This window comes from Heptranchias perlo, chromosome 2 (genome assembly GCF_035084215.1).
Source record: "Heptranchias perlo isolate sHepPer1 chromosome 2, sHepPer1.hap1, whole genome shotgun sequence".
In the NCBI taxonomy this organism is placed as follows: domain Eukaryota; kingdom Metazoa; phylum Chordata; class Chondrichthyes; order Hexanchiformes; family Hexanchidae; genus Heptranchias; species Heptranchias perlo.
The window spans coordinates 94,838,984-94,854,411 of NC_090326.1; the positions used below are offsets into that span (position 1 = coordinate 94,838,984).

Here is a 15,428-nt window from a genome sequence, read left to right on the forward strand (position 1 = left end):
AGATTCCAACATTTTCTCAATGACCGACGTCAAGTTAACTGGCTTGTTTTCTCTCTCCCTCTTTTCTTGAATAGCGGGGTTACATTTGCTACCTTCCAATCCACCGGGACCATTCTAGAATCTATGGAATTTTGGAAGATCAAAACCAATGCATCCACTATCTCTGCAGCCACCTCTTTTAGAACCCTAGGATGTAGAACCATCATGTCCAGGGGATTTGTCGGCTTTTAGTCCTATTAATTTTTCCGGTACTTTTCCTTTACTAATATTAATTACTTTAAGTTCCTCAATCTAATTAGCCCCTTGGCTCCCCATTACTTCTGGTATTTTTTTTGTGTTTTCGACTGTGAAAACAGATACAAAATATTTAAAGTCTCTGCCGTTTCCTTATTCCCCATTATAATTTCTCCTGTCTCAGCCTCCAAGGGACCCACATTTGCTTTCGCTACTCTCTTCCTTTTTACATATTTGTAGAAGCTCTTACAATCTGTTTTTATATTTCTTGCTGGTTTACTCTCATTTTACTATTTTCTCCTTTATCAATTTTTTGGTCATCCTTTGCTGGTTTCTAAAACTCTCCCAATCCTCAGGCTTATTTCTCTTCTTGGCAACATTATAAGCTTCTTCTTTTAATCTAATACTATTCTTAACTTCTTTAGATAGCCATAGATGGATCACTTTTCTTGTTGAGTTTTTATTTCTGAATGGAATATATATTCGTTGAGAATTATGAAATATTTCTTTAAATGTTCGCCTTTGCTTATCTACCGTCATATCTTTTAATTTTATTTCCCAACCAACCTTAGCCAACTTGCCCCTCTTACCGAAGAATTGGCTTTATTTAAGTTTAGGACTCTAGTTTCAGATTTAAGGATGCCATTCTTAAACTCAATGTGAAATTCTAACATATTATGATCACTCTTCCCCAGAGGATACCTTACTATGAGATTACTAATTAACCATGTCTCATTACACAAGACAAGATCTAAAATAGCCTGCACCTTGGTTGGTTCCATGACATATTGTTCTAGGATACTGTCTTGAATGCATTCCATGAACTCATCCTCCAAACTACTTTTGCCGATTTGATTTGTCCAGTCTATATGAAGATCAAAGTCTCCCACGATTATTACATTAATTTTGTTACAAGCTCCTCTTATTTCTTGATTAATACTCTGTCCAACAGTATAACTACAGTTAGGGGGCCTATAAACTACTCTCACCAGAGTTTTCTGTTCCTTGTTATTTCTTGTACGTGTACTGATTCTAATTCCTGATCTTCTGAGCCAAGATCCTGTCTCACTACTGTCTTTATGTCATTGTTTATTATCAAGGCTATCCCCCCCCCACCCCCACCACCCACCACTTCCTTATTTTCCATTTGTCTGTCTTTTCGAAAAGTCAAGTACCCTAGAATATTTAGTTCCCAACCTTAGTCACCTTGCTACCAAGTCTCAGTAATCGCTACTAGATCAAACCCATTTATCTCTGTGTCATTAATTCGTCGATCTTGTTACGAATGCTTTGTGCATTCTGATAAAGCGACTTTAATTTTAGCTTTTTACTATTTTTCCCTTAATTGACCTTATTCACTAATGCTCTATTACCATTAAACTCTCTGTCCCTTCCTGTCACACTCTGCTTATCCTTACCCAAATTGCTACATTCTATTGCCTTGTCTTTTCTCTTTCGATTCATAAATTTCCCCTCATCTGAACCCTCTCTCCCTTTTTTTAAGTTTAAAGCCCTATTTAGAGCTGTAGTTATTTGATTCGTCAGGACACTGGTCCCAGCCCGATTTAAGTGGAGTTCGACCTAACAGAACAGCTCCCTCTTTTCGCAGCACTGGTGCCAGTGCCCCATGAATCAAAACATCTGTCTCCCACACCACTCTTTGAGCCACAAATTTAACTCTCTGATCTGTTTGTCTCTATGCCAATTTGCGCATGGCTCAGGTAGTAATCCAGAGATTATTACCTTTGAGGTTCTGCTTATTAATTTGGACCCTAGCTCCTCAAACTGTCTCAGCAGAACCTCATTCCTAGTTCTACCTATGTCATTGGTTCCTACGTGGACCATGGCAAATGAATCCTCCCCCTCATGCTCCAAGTTCTTTGCCAGCCGCGAGGAGATATCCTGTCACCGGGCAGGCAACATAGCCTTTGGAACTCCCGGTCGCGGCTGCAGAGAACAGTATCTATTCCCGACTACTACCACATTCCTTTTTACTCCCTCCATTTGAATGGCCTCCTGTACTACTTGCTGTGGTCAGTTTGCCCATCCTCCCTGCAGTCTTTGTTCTCATCCATACAGGTAGCAAGTACCTTGTACCTGTTGGACAAGGTCAAAGGCTGAGGCTCCTCCACCACTGCATCCTCGGTCCCCATATCTGCCTGACTCACAGTCACATCCTCCTGTCCCTGATCAAAGACCAAATCTAAACCACTACCTAATCTAAGGGGTGTGATGCCTTCTGGAACAAATTGTCCAGATAACTCTCCCCCTCCCTGATGCATTGCAATGTCTGCGTCTCAGAATCCAGCTCAACAACTCTGAGCCGAAGTTCCTCGAGCTGCAGACACTTACTGCAGATGTGGTTGCTCGGGATATTGCTGCTCTCCACAAACTCCCACATGCTGCAGTTATGACACACCACCTGCCCTCCATCGCTATCTAACCTTGTTTAATATATTTAATTAGTTAAAGTTTTTAGTCACTCGATATTTTTAGTTTTATTAAGTAATTAGTTTATCTAGTTTAAGTTATTAATTTAATAAAGTAACAGTTATAAGTTTCCCAGCTCTTAGTTTAACCCACTGCTCTAGCTTAGAAAGCAAAAAAAAGGTAATACTCACCAATTAATCACCTAACTTTTGTCCTGTGACAACACTCCTTGATTTTTTTTGCTCTCTCTCCCCATTGCTCCTTTAGATCCCCGGGCCGCCACGCTTTAGATCCCCACCCCTCGCACTGTGCTCTCGCTGCTTTTAATCCCGCGCCACCGCGCTTTATATCCTCGCCGTTCTTAAGCATAGGAATAATTTAAATTGAATGGGATATTTATAATTTTTAGGCAGTAGTGTGAGGTCAAATCGCATCGTCACTGCTGTTACTTTGTGCAATCATGGCATCAAATTATTAGTTTCTTTGACAACATTCCTAATTTGCCTTTATCAAATAACTGTCCAAAAATAAAAGTACAAATATTGTTACATGCCACCCTGAAAAATGCAGTCATACCTGGCTAGAGCTGGTGTAGCCATATCACTCTGGACACCGATTGCCATAGGAATTCCACCGCAACGTATGTTTCCCAGCTCTTCTGCCACTGCTATATTGTAGCTGAAATCCAAACCAAGCCCACCATATTCTGAGGAAAAGAAAGGAAAACTTTACAGCCTTTCTAGTTGTATCAATGGGCTTTAAGCCTAACATATAATTTCTGTACGTGAGTGTGGTTAGTAAACAGCAGAAACAAGGAGACAACTCAGCTTTAGATGCAGTATTCATTCTTTAAATTATAGGATCACAAGATTTTATATATCGGGAAGGCCCATCTTTGCTCATCCATCCAGAATGATGGATGATCAGGTTAATCATGCAAGATCTTCTTTTCTGAATCCACGTTGGTCGCTGTTTACTAGATTACTACACTGGTAATCCTTACACTTACTCTTGATAATTGGTTTCATTTTACTCAGTGTTGAAGATTATTGAGTGTAGTTTCCGAGAGCTGTTGCGTCACATAAGACTTTGAAGAGGAAACAGGAGATGGGCAAGTAGGAGAACTGGCAGCAGCGCAGGGTTTGTACCACACTTATCCTTCCTTCCGTCTCCATCCTATTCATACGTTCACTAAAACCAAAGTATGCACTGAACAGCAGGTCCATGACAGCATTACAGAGAAAGGCTTCATGTGACTAAGTTGTAACGAGGACAAGTTGGTAACACTGTTTTCCCTTCTGTTTCTGTAGATACAGCAGGAGAAACTGAGATGGGTCCCAATGACTATGACCATGCACCTCACAGTACATCATGTCATTCATACTGACCCTGAAAAGCAGACCTCTATTGTGAACTGAAGGCGTCCGATGCATTGGTCGTCACTGAAGTTGAGGTAAGAGAATTGTTCCCTGAAGATCTGCCGTGGATACAGCCTCCTGCTGAGTGCCCTGCTCCTCCTCCTCCTCCCTCTTCTATCTGCTTATCCTGCTCTGCGTGGCCTCTCTTCATTCTCCCAGTCATGTTCAATTCTCAGAGGAAGCCCTACCAGGCCATCCATGTCTGGATGCCACTATTTTAAATGACACAAAAAGTACTGCAAGACCAGCCAGAGCACTCCCTGTAGAATACTCATTTAAACTTTAGCCAAGTATAGGAAACCTCCAAAAACGGGTACAATTGTACGAGCAGCCGGAAGAAATAATCCAGCAACTAACCTGTAAGTACTTCATGATCCCTTTAAATAATGCTGGTAGGGGGGTCCATCATGCCTTTTAACGTCGTGTTCAGCTGTGCACAGTTAGGACAGGGTGTTTAGGATCTGGAATGCACTGTTCGAGGGAGTGGTGGAGGCAGATTCAATCACGGCCTTCAAAAGGGAACTGGCTATGTACTTGAAAGGAAAAAATTTGCAGGGCTTCGGGGTAAGGGGGGGGGGGGGGGGGGGGGGAGTGGGACCAGCTGGATTGCTCTTGCATATAGCTGGCACGGACTCGATGGGCCGAATGGCCTCCTTCCGTGCTGTAACCTTTCTCTGATTCTATGGTCTTAGTTGCAGTGTGGGGTTGCAAAATGGCAGCGGTGGCTTCAAATCAGCGTTGTACACTGATTCGCGACATGATCTCGCTGCACTGCATGCTGCTGGTAGTCGCTAGGCTCGCGTGCAAACCCGCGTACCAAGATGGCGTCCTGCGCACTTTCCATCAGAAGTGTGCATGTGCATCTTGGACCCCATTTAGGTGGCCATGTAGCACCTAAAAAACAGGCGCTAGGCGGCCCAGTTTAACCCCCATGGTCCTTAAATATGCTGCTTGTCCCCCTCAGTAGCAAAAGTCGTGATATTTACATAATCATGTGGTTTAAGAAGGGTTAATTCTTTAAATTCTACATTTCCTCTCCATTAATGTATCACTATCAAATCTACCTATTGGAAACATGGCCACCAGTCACATCTATGCCATCTGAACCAGTTTTGCAGTTTAACTGATATACTAAGCCGATATTTATGAACCACATCAGATTAAGACTCATGTGGACAACTGTATCTACAAAACACTTACATCATCTGACTGGTAATTAAGCCAGGCACAACATGTGTTTCCAAGCTGTGAACATATGGTGAAGGACATTCACTTTCAGATTCCAGGAATAATTATCTGATATAAATGCTCCTTTGGCTGACAGCTCACACACAAATGTCCAAATTGCCTAATTTATCTTTTCAACATATTTCCCTGCCATCTTAAAGTTATGCTAATACTGTAGCTCACTGATTGATAGGGTTGTCTTGTAGTGCTTTTGTCACCAGTTGATGAGTCAAACTGGGTTTTTCATTAGAATTTCTTTTGCCATATCTGAAACAAAATTCTACACTACCTAAAGAAACTAATAATATTTTAAACACAATAGACTCAACATCACTTTCAATCCAATCATGTTGAGTAACATACCAATATATTCTAACAAAGTAATATTTATACAATACAAAATGTATGCTTTATTTGAATTTTAAACACATTTGCTTTGATTTCAAATAGATTACAATCGGATGTTTTGTCAGCCATTGTAAATTTTTAGATAAAGTGGATTATCCAAACTCAACTACCCACATGAATAATTGCGGGAGTTGGGGATAAGCTTTGCATTAACCAGCTAAAATAAAATTGAATGTTTTTAATTGATATTTTTCACAGAATCTAAGTTCTTGATCCAGCAAGAAAAAAAAATTGTTTTCTGGTTGTCCAGTACCTGGTAGAACTTAGTAGTCATGCAACGTTTCAAAAAATTAGATCTCCTTGGGAAATGCCCTAAATTTATGTTTGGATCAGGAGCCCTGCAGGAGTCAGGGATTCCAGGAGACAGCATTGGCTCAGTGGTAGCACTCTAGCCTCTGACCCAGAAGGTCATGAGTTCAAGGCCCACTCCACAAGCACATAAGCTGTGGAAGCTACATCATTGAATAAATTTAAGACAGAAATAGACAGTTTCCTAGAAGTAAAGGGAATTAGGGGTTACGGGGAGCGGGCAGGAAATTGGACATGAATTTAGATTTGAGGTTAGGATCAGATCAGCCATGATCTTATTGAACGGCGGAGCAGGCTCGAAGGGCCGATTGGCCTACTCCTGCTCCTATTTCTTATGTTCTTATAATCTAGGTTGACACTTCAGTGCAGTACTGAGGGAGTGCTGCACTGTCGGAGGGGTTGGCTTTCGGATAAGATGTTAAACTCAGGCCCATCTGCCCTCTCAGGTGGATGTAAAAGATTCTACGGCACTATTCAAAGAAGAGCAGGGGAATTCTCCAAGTCCTGGCCACCATTTATCCCTCAGCTAAAACCTCAGATAGATAATCTGGTCATTTATTTCATTGCTGAGCGCAAATTGGTTGCCGTATTTCCTATAGTACAACATCAACTACACTTCAAAAGTACTTAATTGGCTGTAAAGCACTTTGGGATGCCCCAAGGTCGTGAAAGGCGCAATATACACGCAATTCTTTCTTTCTTTCTGTAAACAGCTGAAGGCATGGCTGAAAACGGTGCAGCGAAGGGAGTGGGGGATGAACAAAAGGCAAGAGTTGAAGAAATGCAGAGTTCTCGGAGGGTTTAGGGCTGGATGAGGTTACAGAGATAGGGAGGGGCGAGGCCATGAAAGGTTTCGAACATTAGGATGAGAATTTTAAATTGGAGATGTTTGAGGGACTGGAAGCCAATGTAGGTTAGTAAGCAGAGGTATGAAGGATAAGTAGGAGTTGGTGCAGCTTAGGATATGGGCAGCAAAGTTTTAGATGAGTTGCAGTTTATGGAGGGTGGAGGATGGGAGACAAGCCAGGAGAATATTGGAATCATTGGGCTCGAATTTAGCAGGCCTGCGGGTTCCCAGCGGGTGGTCCTCCGGGAGCGTCGAAAACGCGGACGGGTAATTGTTCGCGTCCCCCACGCGATCGCGGGATAATTGGACCCATTAAGGCCTGCTTCCGGGTTCTGCGCTCCCCAGCTGCGTGCCGGCCGGCTGCGCATGCGCAGTACCGTCGACGCGATGTAGGAGCTCCAGTTAAAGGGGCAGTCTCCCAAAGCCCCTCCTGCTGCAAGCAAGAGGTCTGGGAGAATGGCTCAACCAAGGGGAAAGGCTGCGCCCCGTTTTTCAGATCTGGCACTGCAGCTGATGCTGGAGGGCGTGAGGAGGAGGAGGGAAACACTCTTCCCTGAGGATGGGCGCAAGTTCCCTGCCGCCGCAACCAGGAAGGCATGGGCAGAGGTGGCGGCGGAGGTGAGCAGCAGGGGCAACACCCCAAGGACTTGGGAGCAGTGCCGCAAGCGCTTCAATGACCTGACTAGGTCTGGCAAGGTGAGTACACCAACGCACCCTCCCACATCCCGTCCCCACCATCACGCCAAGCAGATCACAACCCCCTCCTGCACAGCCACCACTGCGCTCCATCAGCAATCCTCACAGCCACTCATTCACCATCCTCGCCGTGCACGCAAGTACCCACCGTCCCTGACCCCACCCGAACACTACCACACACCCCAATCCCCATGCAATGGGATGGGCACGTGGCCCACACTTCCTCCCATCCGTTCCGCGCCACGCTCAACCCAACCACACCGATGCTCGATGCGTCTCACGATGCAAGACGCACCCACTCACACATCTGTGTTTGGCCTTCACAGGAGAAGAGGAGCAAGAACAACCGCGAAAGGGCACGCACCGGAGGTGGGCCGCCGCAAGTGGTGGAGCTCACCGACGCAGAGGTGGAGGCGCTCGACCTCGCCCGCACGCGACATTGCCTGTCGGTGGCCGATGGCGAGTGTGTCGCTGCCGAAATGGGCGGTAAGGGAAAGCTGACACTCAACACCCATGATCGCGAGTGACCGTATCATCACCTGCCATCAGGCGCACTGTCAAGTTGGTCCACATGCCTCAAAGTGCCCTCTGTTCTCTTGCAGGTGCGTCTTTGGATCAAGCGAGCATGGAGGGCGATTCCTCAGAGGACATGGCGGTCTCTGAGGGTGCATCGTCACATCAGAGCCAACCATCCACCAGCGCAGAGACACGCACCTCGGTGGGTCCCCCTCGCCAACTAGTTGGGGTAGCACTTGGTGAGTCACTGCGCACGAGTGAGCACGAGCAGACCCTGGTGGCAGGGGCAGCCGCGGAGGGTCCGCGACGGAGGGAGCACTCATCTCCAGGCTCTGCTCAGCCGGACCCAGATGCTGAACCCAGGGGGCCACCAGAGAAAAGGAGAGTCGTCGAGGGCCACCAGCTAATTGCTGAGGTGCTGGCAGAGGTGCCGCGCGCATTGTCCACAATAGCGCAGGCGATGGAGGAGTCCACCTCCTGCATGTGGGCATTGGTGGCGCAGGCACAGGAGGGTACCGACGACACAGTGTCGCAGGTAGGTGCGGGACTGTCTGCGGTGGAGGACAGGCTGGCCTCCCTCGAGCGTCACGCACAGCTCCACTTCGAGTCCTTGCAGGCCCTCACAACGTCTGTACGGATTCAGGGTGAGCAACATTCCGACGCCACCAACAGGCTGAGGGATACACTAGGGGTGGCCTTGCAAGGCCTCACACATGCCATCCAAACTGCCGTCCAGCAGGGTGGAAGGGGTGATGTGGGCCGAGGCCAAGAGAGGGATGATGGTGACCGGGGACATGGAAGCGGGGACGCCTCTCAAGGCGTCCCCACGTCCCACCCGTCGCCCACCTCTCAACCAGCACCCGCAATGGTGCCTCCTCTCCAGGTGGCCGAGTCTGCCCCTGCCCCGGTGCAGGAGGAGCAGTCTGTGGAGGTGCCCTCACGGGCACCGAAACCCAGGGGCCGTCCGCCAAAAGCATCTACCCGGTCAAGGCAAGAAGACGAGCAACCTGCCACTACCTCTGCTGGAGCCACAGGGGTAGCACCACGTAGGGGTTCCCGGAGAAGAATTCCAAAGGCCTTATAATCACAAAGGGAATACACCAGGGTGTTTATTATTTTGTACTTTGTTTCTTAAATGATGTCACATTCCACATATTAAATAGTCTATTCTCACCACTCCTGCCACCTCTCGTCCATTCTTCCGCGGCTTGTGCAGTAGTTGCGTTCCGTGGAGGCCATCATGACGGCGAACACCTGCTGCCACCCATTGGGCACACTGCTGTGGGTGCAGGATTACTGGCAGCACTCTTCAGTGGAGGGGGCTGGTATGGCCGCTCGCATGTGCAGGTGAGGAGATGCGAGCGCCTCGCAGTGTCTGACTCTAGGAGAACCGTTGACGTATGAGTGCGTCCCTGGCCCGGCGACCATCCCGGTGAGTCGCGGCTCGGCGCATGGGTCGTCCAACATCCTCGGGCGCGTCCTCCTCCTCCTCCTCCGCCTCCGCCTCCTCCTCCTCCTCCTCCTCCTCCTCCTCCTCCTCGCCCTCGCCTTCCTCAATGTGGGTGGCGGGTGTGGATGGGGCCTCCTCCAGCGGCACCCCTCTCTGTTGGGCCATGTTGTGCAGGGCACAGCAGACAACTATGATTCGTCCCACTCTGAATGGTGTGTATTGGAGCGCTCCCCCAGAACGATCAAGGCACCTGAAGCGCATCTTGAGAAGCCCTATGGTCTGCTCAATTGTAGACCTGGTAGCAGTGTGGCTGTCATTGTACCGACGCTCCGGCTCGGTGATGGGGTTCCTCAGAGGTGTCATGAGCCACGTGTGGAGGGGATACCCCTTGTCGCCGAGGAGCCAGCCGTTGCCGGCGTTGGGTGCCTGCAGGATGGGCGGGACGGCGGACTCCCTGAGGACGAAGGCATCGTGGCAGCTGCCGGGGTATCTGGCGCACACGTGTAGGAATCTCTGGCGGTGGTCACAGATGAGCTGGGCGTTCATGGAGTGATACCCCTTCCTGTTGATGAACAGCCCTGGCTCATGCGGAGGTGCCCGTATTGCGATGTGGGTGCAGTCGATTACACCCTGCACCCGTGGGAAGCCGGCCATGGCATGGAATCCAACCGCCCTCTCCATCTGGCTGCGCTCGTCCATGGCGAAGTTGATGTAGTGGGAGGCCCTGCGGAACAACCCATCGGTGACCTGCCTTATGCACTTGTGTGCAGAGGACTGACAGACCCCGGTGATGTCCCCGGTGGCACCCTGGAAGGAACCGGATGCGAAGAAGTTGAGGGCAGTGGTGACTTTGACGGCGACAGGTAAGAAGATGCTGCTTGGTCCATCAGGGAGCAGCTCGTCGTTAAGGAGGCTGCAGATGTCGGCGACTACCTGGCGATTGACTCTGAGCCTCCGTATGCACTGCTCCTCGGAGAGGTCCATGAAGCTGAGCCTCGCTCTGTACACCCTGTGCGGAGGGTAGTGCCTCCTGCGACGCATCTCTCTCTGCGGTTGCCCTCCCTCCTGCTGTGCAGGTGGTTGTGCCGCAGCACCGTGTTGGGGGGCCCCACCTCTCCGAGGCGGACGGCGTGGACTGTGAGGCTGCTGGGGCTGGTCATCCTGTTCGTCCTCCGACGATGTCAACGCACCACCCATCTGGCAGGTGTTGGTGTGAGGGGTTGTGCAGGGTAGGTGGGTGGGTCCTCGGACTGGGGCTGCGGTTTCGTGTCGGTCTGTCCTCTGGCTTGGCGGGGGTTGGTGGAGGGCAGGGGTTGCCCTATGTGACGCGGTGGCCTCCTGCGTGGGTGAGGGCGCTCCCCCGTGGAGCGCACCTTGGCACCTGGCACAGGCTGCTGGCTGCAACACGCCTGGTTTGAAGGGTCCTGTTTCCCCCAGTGTGGGAAACTGACTGCTTTGACCGTAAAATCCCACACTTCCTCTTTTGACAGCTGCTTCAGCTCATTAACTGACCACAACGAGCAAGTTAAGTGCTCTCAAGTGGAACCCCGCTGGCTTTAATTGCCTGCGGGATTCCCACCAGCGGGGCTTGCGCGCGCAGCCCCGCACGTCAGCGCGGTACCCGGAAGTGGCCGGGATTTCGTCTGAATCCGGTCACGTGATCGGAGATCGGGATTTTCGGGGCCCCCCCGCTGGAAACCCGCAGGTAACCCGACCCTAAAATCGAGCCCATTGAGTCTGCAAGTGACCAAGGCAGGATGAAGGTTTTGGCAACAGATGGGCTGAGCAGGGGCAGAGACAGGCGATGTTATGGAGGTAGATGTATGTGGTCTTTGTGAAGAGAGATATGTGACTGCGAACTTTTGGGGACTTGCATCCTAATCATTCAGGGAGTCCCCTAATGCCGCTATCAGCCAGATCCCCGAAGAAAACTTGCAACCTAATCCAGGAATTTATCCACCACCATTGGCAGAAGGGGTACTGACTGAAGACATCGTCCCAGGTCGAAATAGGTGACTGAGTGCTGATTAAATATCATCATGATGCTAACCAAGTAAACAAGCTTTATCATAAGAATATATAAAATAGGAGCAGAAGTAGGCCATCCGGCCCCTCAAGTCTGCTCCGCCATTCAATAAGATGATGGCTGATCTATTATTTGGTTAATAAATTTGTTGAAACTAAATACATAAGTGTCGCTTAACTGTGGTCTGGTGCGGTTGTCTCTGTATGCCATCGAGGATCACAACTGGGAGCTGCACTCTCAGGAACTGACATTATAAATTCAACCATTTCATCCCTTGATGTATATTTTCAGCTGGCTTAGATTTCCTTTACATCAAGAGACTTTAAATTATTTATAAATATATTCCTTTCACAACAAAACTATGTCAGCATTTAAGATCAGGTTGGATAGGTGAATGAAGGAAAAATGCTTCAGCCATCTGTTGCTGAAACCCTCATCCATGCTTTTGTTACCTCCAGACTCGACGATTCCAATGCGCTCCTGGCTGGCTTCTAGTCCGCCACCGTCCATAAACTTGATCTCATCTAAAACTCTGCTGCCCTAACTCGCACCAAGTCCCTGTACTCGCTGACCTACATTGGTCCCGGTCCATCAACGCCTCAAATTTAAAACTCTCATTCTTGTATTCAAATCGCTCCATAGCCTCGCTCCTCCCCATCTCTAACCTCCTCCAGCACTACAACCTTCCAAGAACTCCGCGTTCCTCCAATTCTGGCCTCTTTTGCATTCCCGACTTCCTTTGCCCCATCGTTGGCACAATTGTGCTGCCTGCTGTCTTAATTGACTGCTGCGTGCAGCCAATGCTACCTGTGTTGTTGATTGGCTGCACGCATCAGCAGGGGGTCCCAGTGTCGCAAGTTGCTTGTGCTTCTCAAAGGCAGCCTGCACCTCTTAAAGGGGAGGTGCATCGTGGCTGCAAGAAGTGGTAGGAGTCATTTCAAAACTGAATCTGTGCTGTGATACTTTGAAGAATGACTGCACACCAAGGTTCGCTGATGATGCACTGGAGTTCTTGGTGCAAGAGGTGGAGAGAACAAGGGACATCTTGTATCCGTAGGCGGCAGGAGGCCCTCCAGACATATGCTCAAGAGGCAGCAGGAGGAAGTGGGTGGGGGGGGGGGGGGGGAGGTAAATACCAGGAGCATAGCTCCAAGAACATGAATGCAGTGCAGGAAGAAGTTCAATGATTTAACACGACTTGTCAAGGTGAATGAGTTCAAGCTTCAAGTGGCATATCATACCAACTGCACCACTAGCCTCATCCACTGCTCAATTCACTACACCCCCATTTCCCACATACCAGCAATCTCTCTGAATCAGTACTCAACCGTTCAAATCATAAGCTTTATCTCACCCTTACACACTTAGCCCTGTTGCAAGCCTCACACCCACAACTTACAGTTCAAACACACTGGTAGCTATTCAACCATGACAACCCAAACATCTTGCAGGACACTCACTTACACACTTCCCTCTTTCTTGCAGGAGAAGGTAGCGCATAACAGGAGGCAGCATGTGGCAGTGGCTCCATGGAACACAAACCTGCTGTCCTCTCTCAGGATGACAGCATTCCTGCTCCAACCCCTGCCACTCCGCCAGTGCCCTTGCTGTTGCCCGTCAGCCGGCCAGCCAGCCCACTCCCTGTAGATTAAGAACATTAGAACATAAGAAATAGGAGCAGGAGTAGGCCAATCGGCCCTTCGAGCCTGCTCCGCCGTTCAATAAGATCATGGCTGATCTGATCCTAACCTCAAATCTAAATTCATGTCCAATTTCCTGCCCGCTCCCCGTAACCCCTAATTCCCTTTACTTCTAGGAAACTGTCTATTTCTGTTTTAAATTTATTTAAAGATTATCAAAACTTTATCCAGTTATAGGAAACCTCCAAAATCACGTACAAATGCACCAGCAGCCAGAAGAAATAATCCAGCAACTAACCTGTAACTACTTTATCATCACTTTAAATAACGCTGGTAGAGGATCCTTCATGCCATTTAAGTCATGTTCAGCTGTGCGAGGTTAAGACAGTACGTTGGATGGAATGTAGAGTTCCAAAATAGCAGCATTGCCTTCAAATCAGTGTAGCACACTGATTTGCATCATAATCTCCCTACTCTGCATGTTGCTGGCAGTCATTAGGCACGCGCGCAAACGCCTTTACCAAGATGGCGCCCGTACACTTCCCGTAGGAAGTGTGCGCATGCATTTCGGACCCCATTTTCGAGGCTTAGTTGTCCATGTGGCGCCTAAAAAGGCGCTACATGGCTCAATTTCACCCCTTTTGCCTCTCAATCTCACTCCTCCTTTAAGACATTCCTTGAAAGCTACCATCTAACCAAGCTTTTGGTCACCTCTCCTAATGTCTCCTTCTTTGGCTTGGTGTCAAATTTTTTTGCCTGATTACACTTCTATGTCATGCCTTGGGATGTTTAACTATGTTAAAGGCACTAATATAAGTGCAAGGTGCTGTTGATGCATGGATTGATTGGGCCGAATGGCCTGTTTCCTTGTAGCAACTTCTATGTATTTCTATAAGGTGTTCTGGCTACAATTGGATAAGTAAGAGCAAGTTGTATGATACTTTCTTTTAGAAAGACAGGACCGTTATACGATGTAATGTCTAGTGCATTATCCTGTTGCTAAATTGCAGCTGTATGTAACTTGTGTGTTTGATTAAAGCTTTAAGGTTTAATTTCTGTACCTTCTTTAAGTCAATTAGACATTGATTACCCTTAGCAGGTCCTCACTTTTTTAAGTGCGATTCCAGAAGACAACTAGAAGATGTCTTCTGTGCCATCCTCAGCTCAATTAGCAGCTGATCAAAGAAAGACTTGCATTTATATAGAACCTTTCATGACATCAGGACGTCCCAAAGCGCTTTACAGCCAATGAAGTGCTTTTGGAGTGTAGTCACTGTTGTAAAGTAGGAAAGTCAGCAGCCAATTTGCATACAGCAGGCTCCTACAATGTGATAATGACCAGATAATTTGTTTTAGTGATGTTGGTTGAGGGATAAATGCTGGCCAGGACACTGGGGAGAACTTTCCTGCTTTTCTTCGAATAGTGCCGTGGGATCTTTTACATCCACCTGAGAGCGCAGACAGAGCCTCGGTTTAATGTCTCTTCCGAAAGATGGCACCTCCAACATTGCAGCACTCCCTCAGTACTGCACTGGAGTGTCAGCTTGGATTATGGACTCAAGTTGCTGAGTGGGGCTTGAACCCATAACCTTCCGACTCAGAGGCAAAAGTGCTATCCACTGAGCCAAGGCTGACCTTTTTACTCTTATTCCTAGCAGATCCTCAGCTCAATTAATGATTGGACTGGCTTTCATACCTTCTTTAGTTTGCATGTGTGGCAATGTGAATGTGAAGTGTGACAGACACATCTGAAAGCTGGTGTGAGGGGGCAAACTGGGCCCTGCATTTGTAATGGGCCTAGGGCCATTCTTGACATTTTAATTACTGTAAGTGGGAGCAGGGGTCCCAGCCGCTGCCTTTCTCCTGTATTAATCACTGTGAGCTGGCAGTGGATTTGTGCCGGGAACCCTTCTCAGATGGTGGAAGTGGGCCCCAACTGGGGATTCAGACTGGAATCAAGTGAGGTTTTTTTAAAAATCAATATATAGTAAAACCATATAGTAACATAGTTTGAATCTGTCAGAGTGCATCAAACAACTAAGGATAAATTGGAAATGCTATCCATTAAAGTGATACAGCCAAAATACTTGTCTGACTCACATCATTTTGTAAGTGGTGATAAATCTGAAGTAGTTTATTGTCACCATGAAGTATATCTTAAGGTCCCTTTTGCAAACCCTTTATAGAGATGTGGAAAACAGTCGGTTTTTTATTATAATTATTATAT

General features: G+C 47.9%; 1 protein-coding gene across 1 annotated transcript in view; it reads right to left on the bottom strand.

Annotated features, from left to right (window-relative positions):
* Positions 1-15,428, bottom strand: part of zgc:85777 — a 131,440-nt gene that overhangs the window by 47,698 nt on the left and 68,314 nt on the right. The window contains exon 3 of the mRNA XM_068004465.1: positions 3,241-3,370. Coding sequence (XP_067860566.1) covers positions 3,241-3,370 — 130 coding nt within the window. The remainder of the gene's footprint in view (positions 1-3,240; positions 3,371-15,428) is intronic.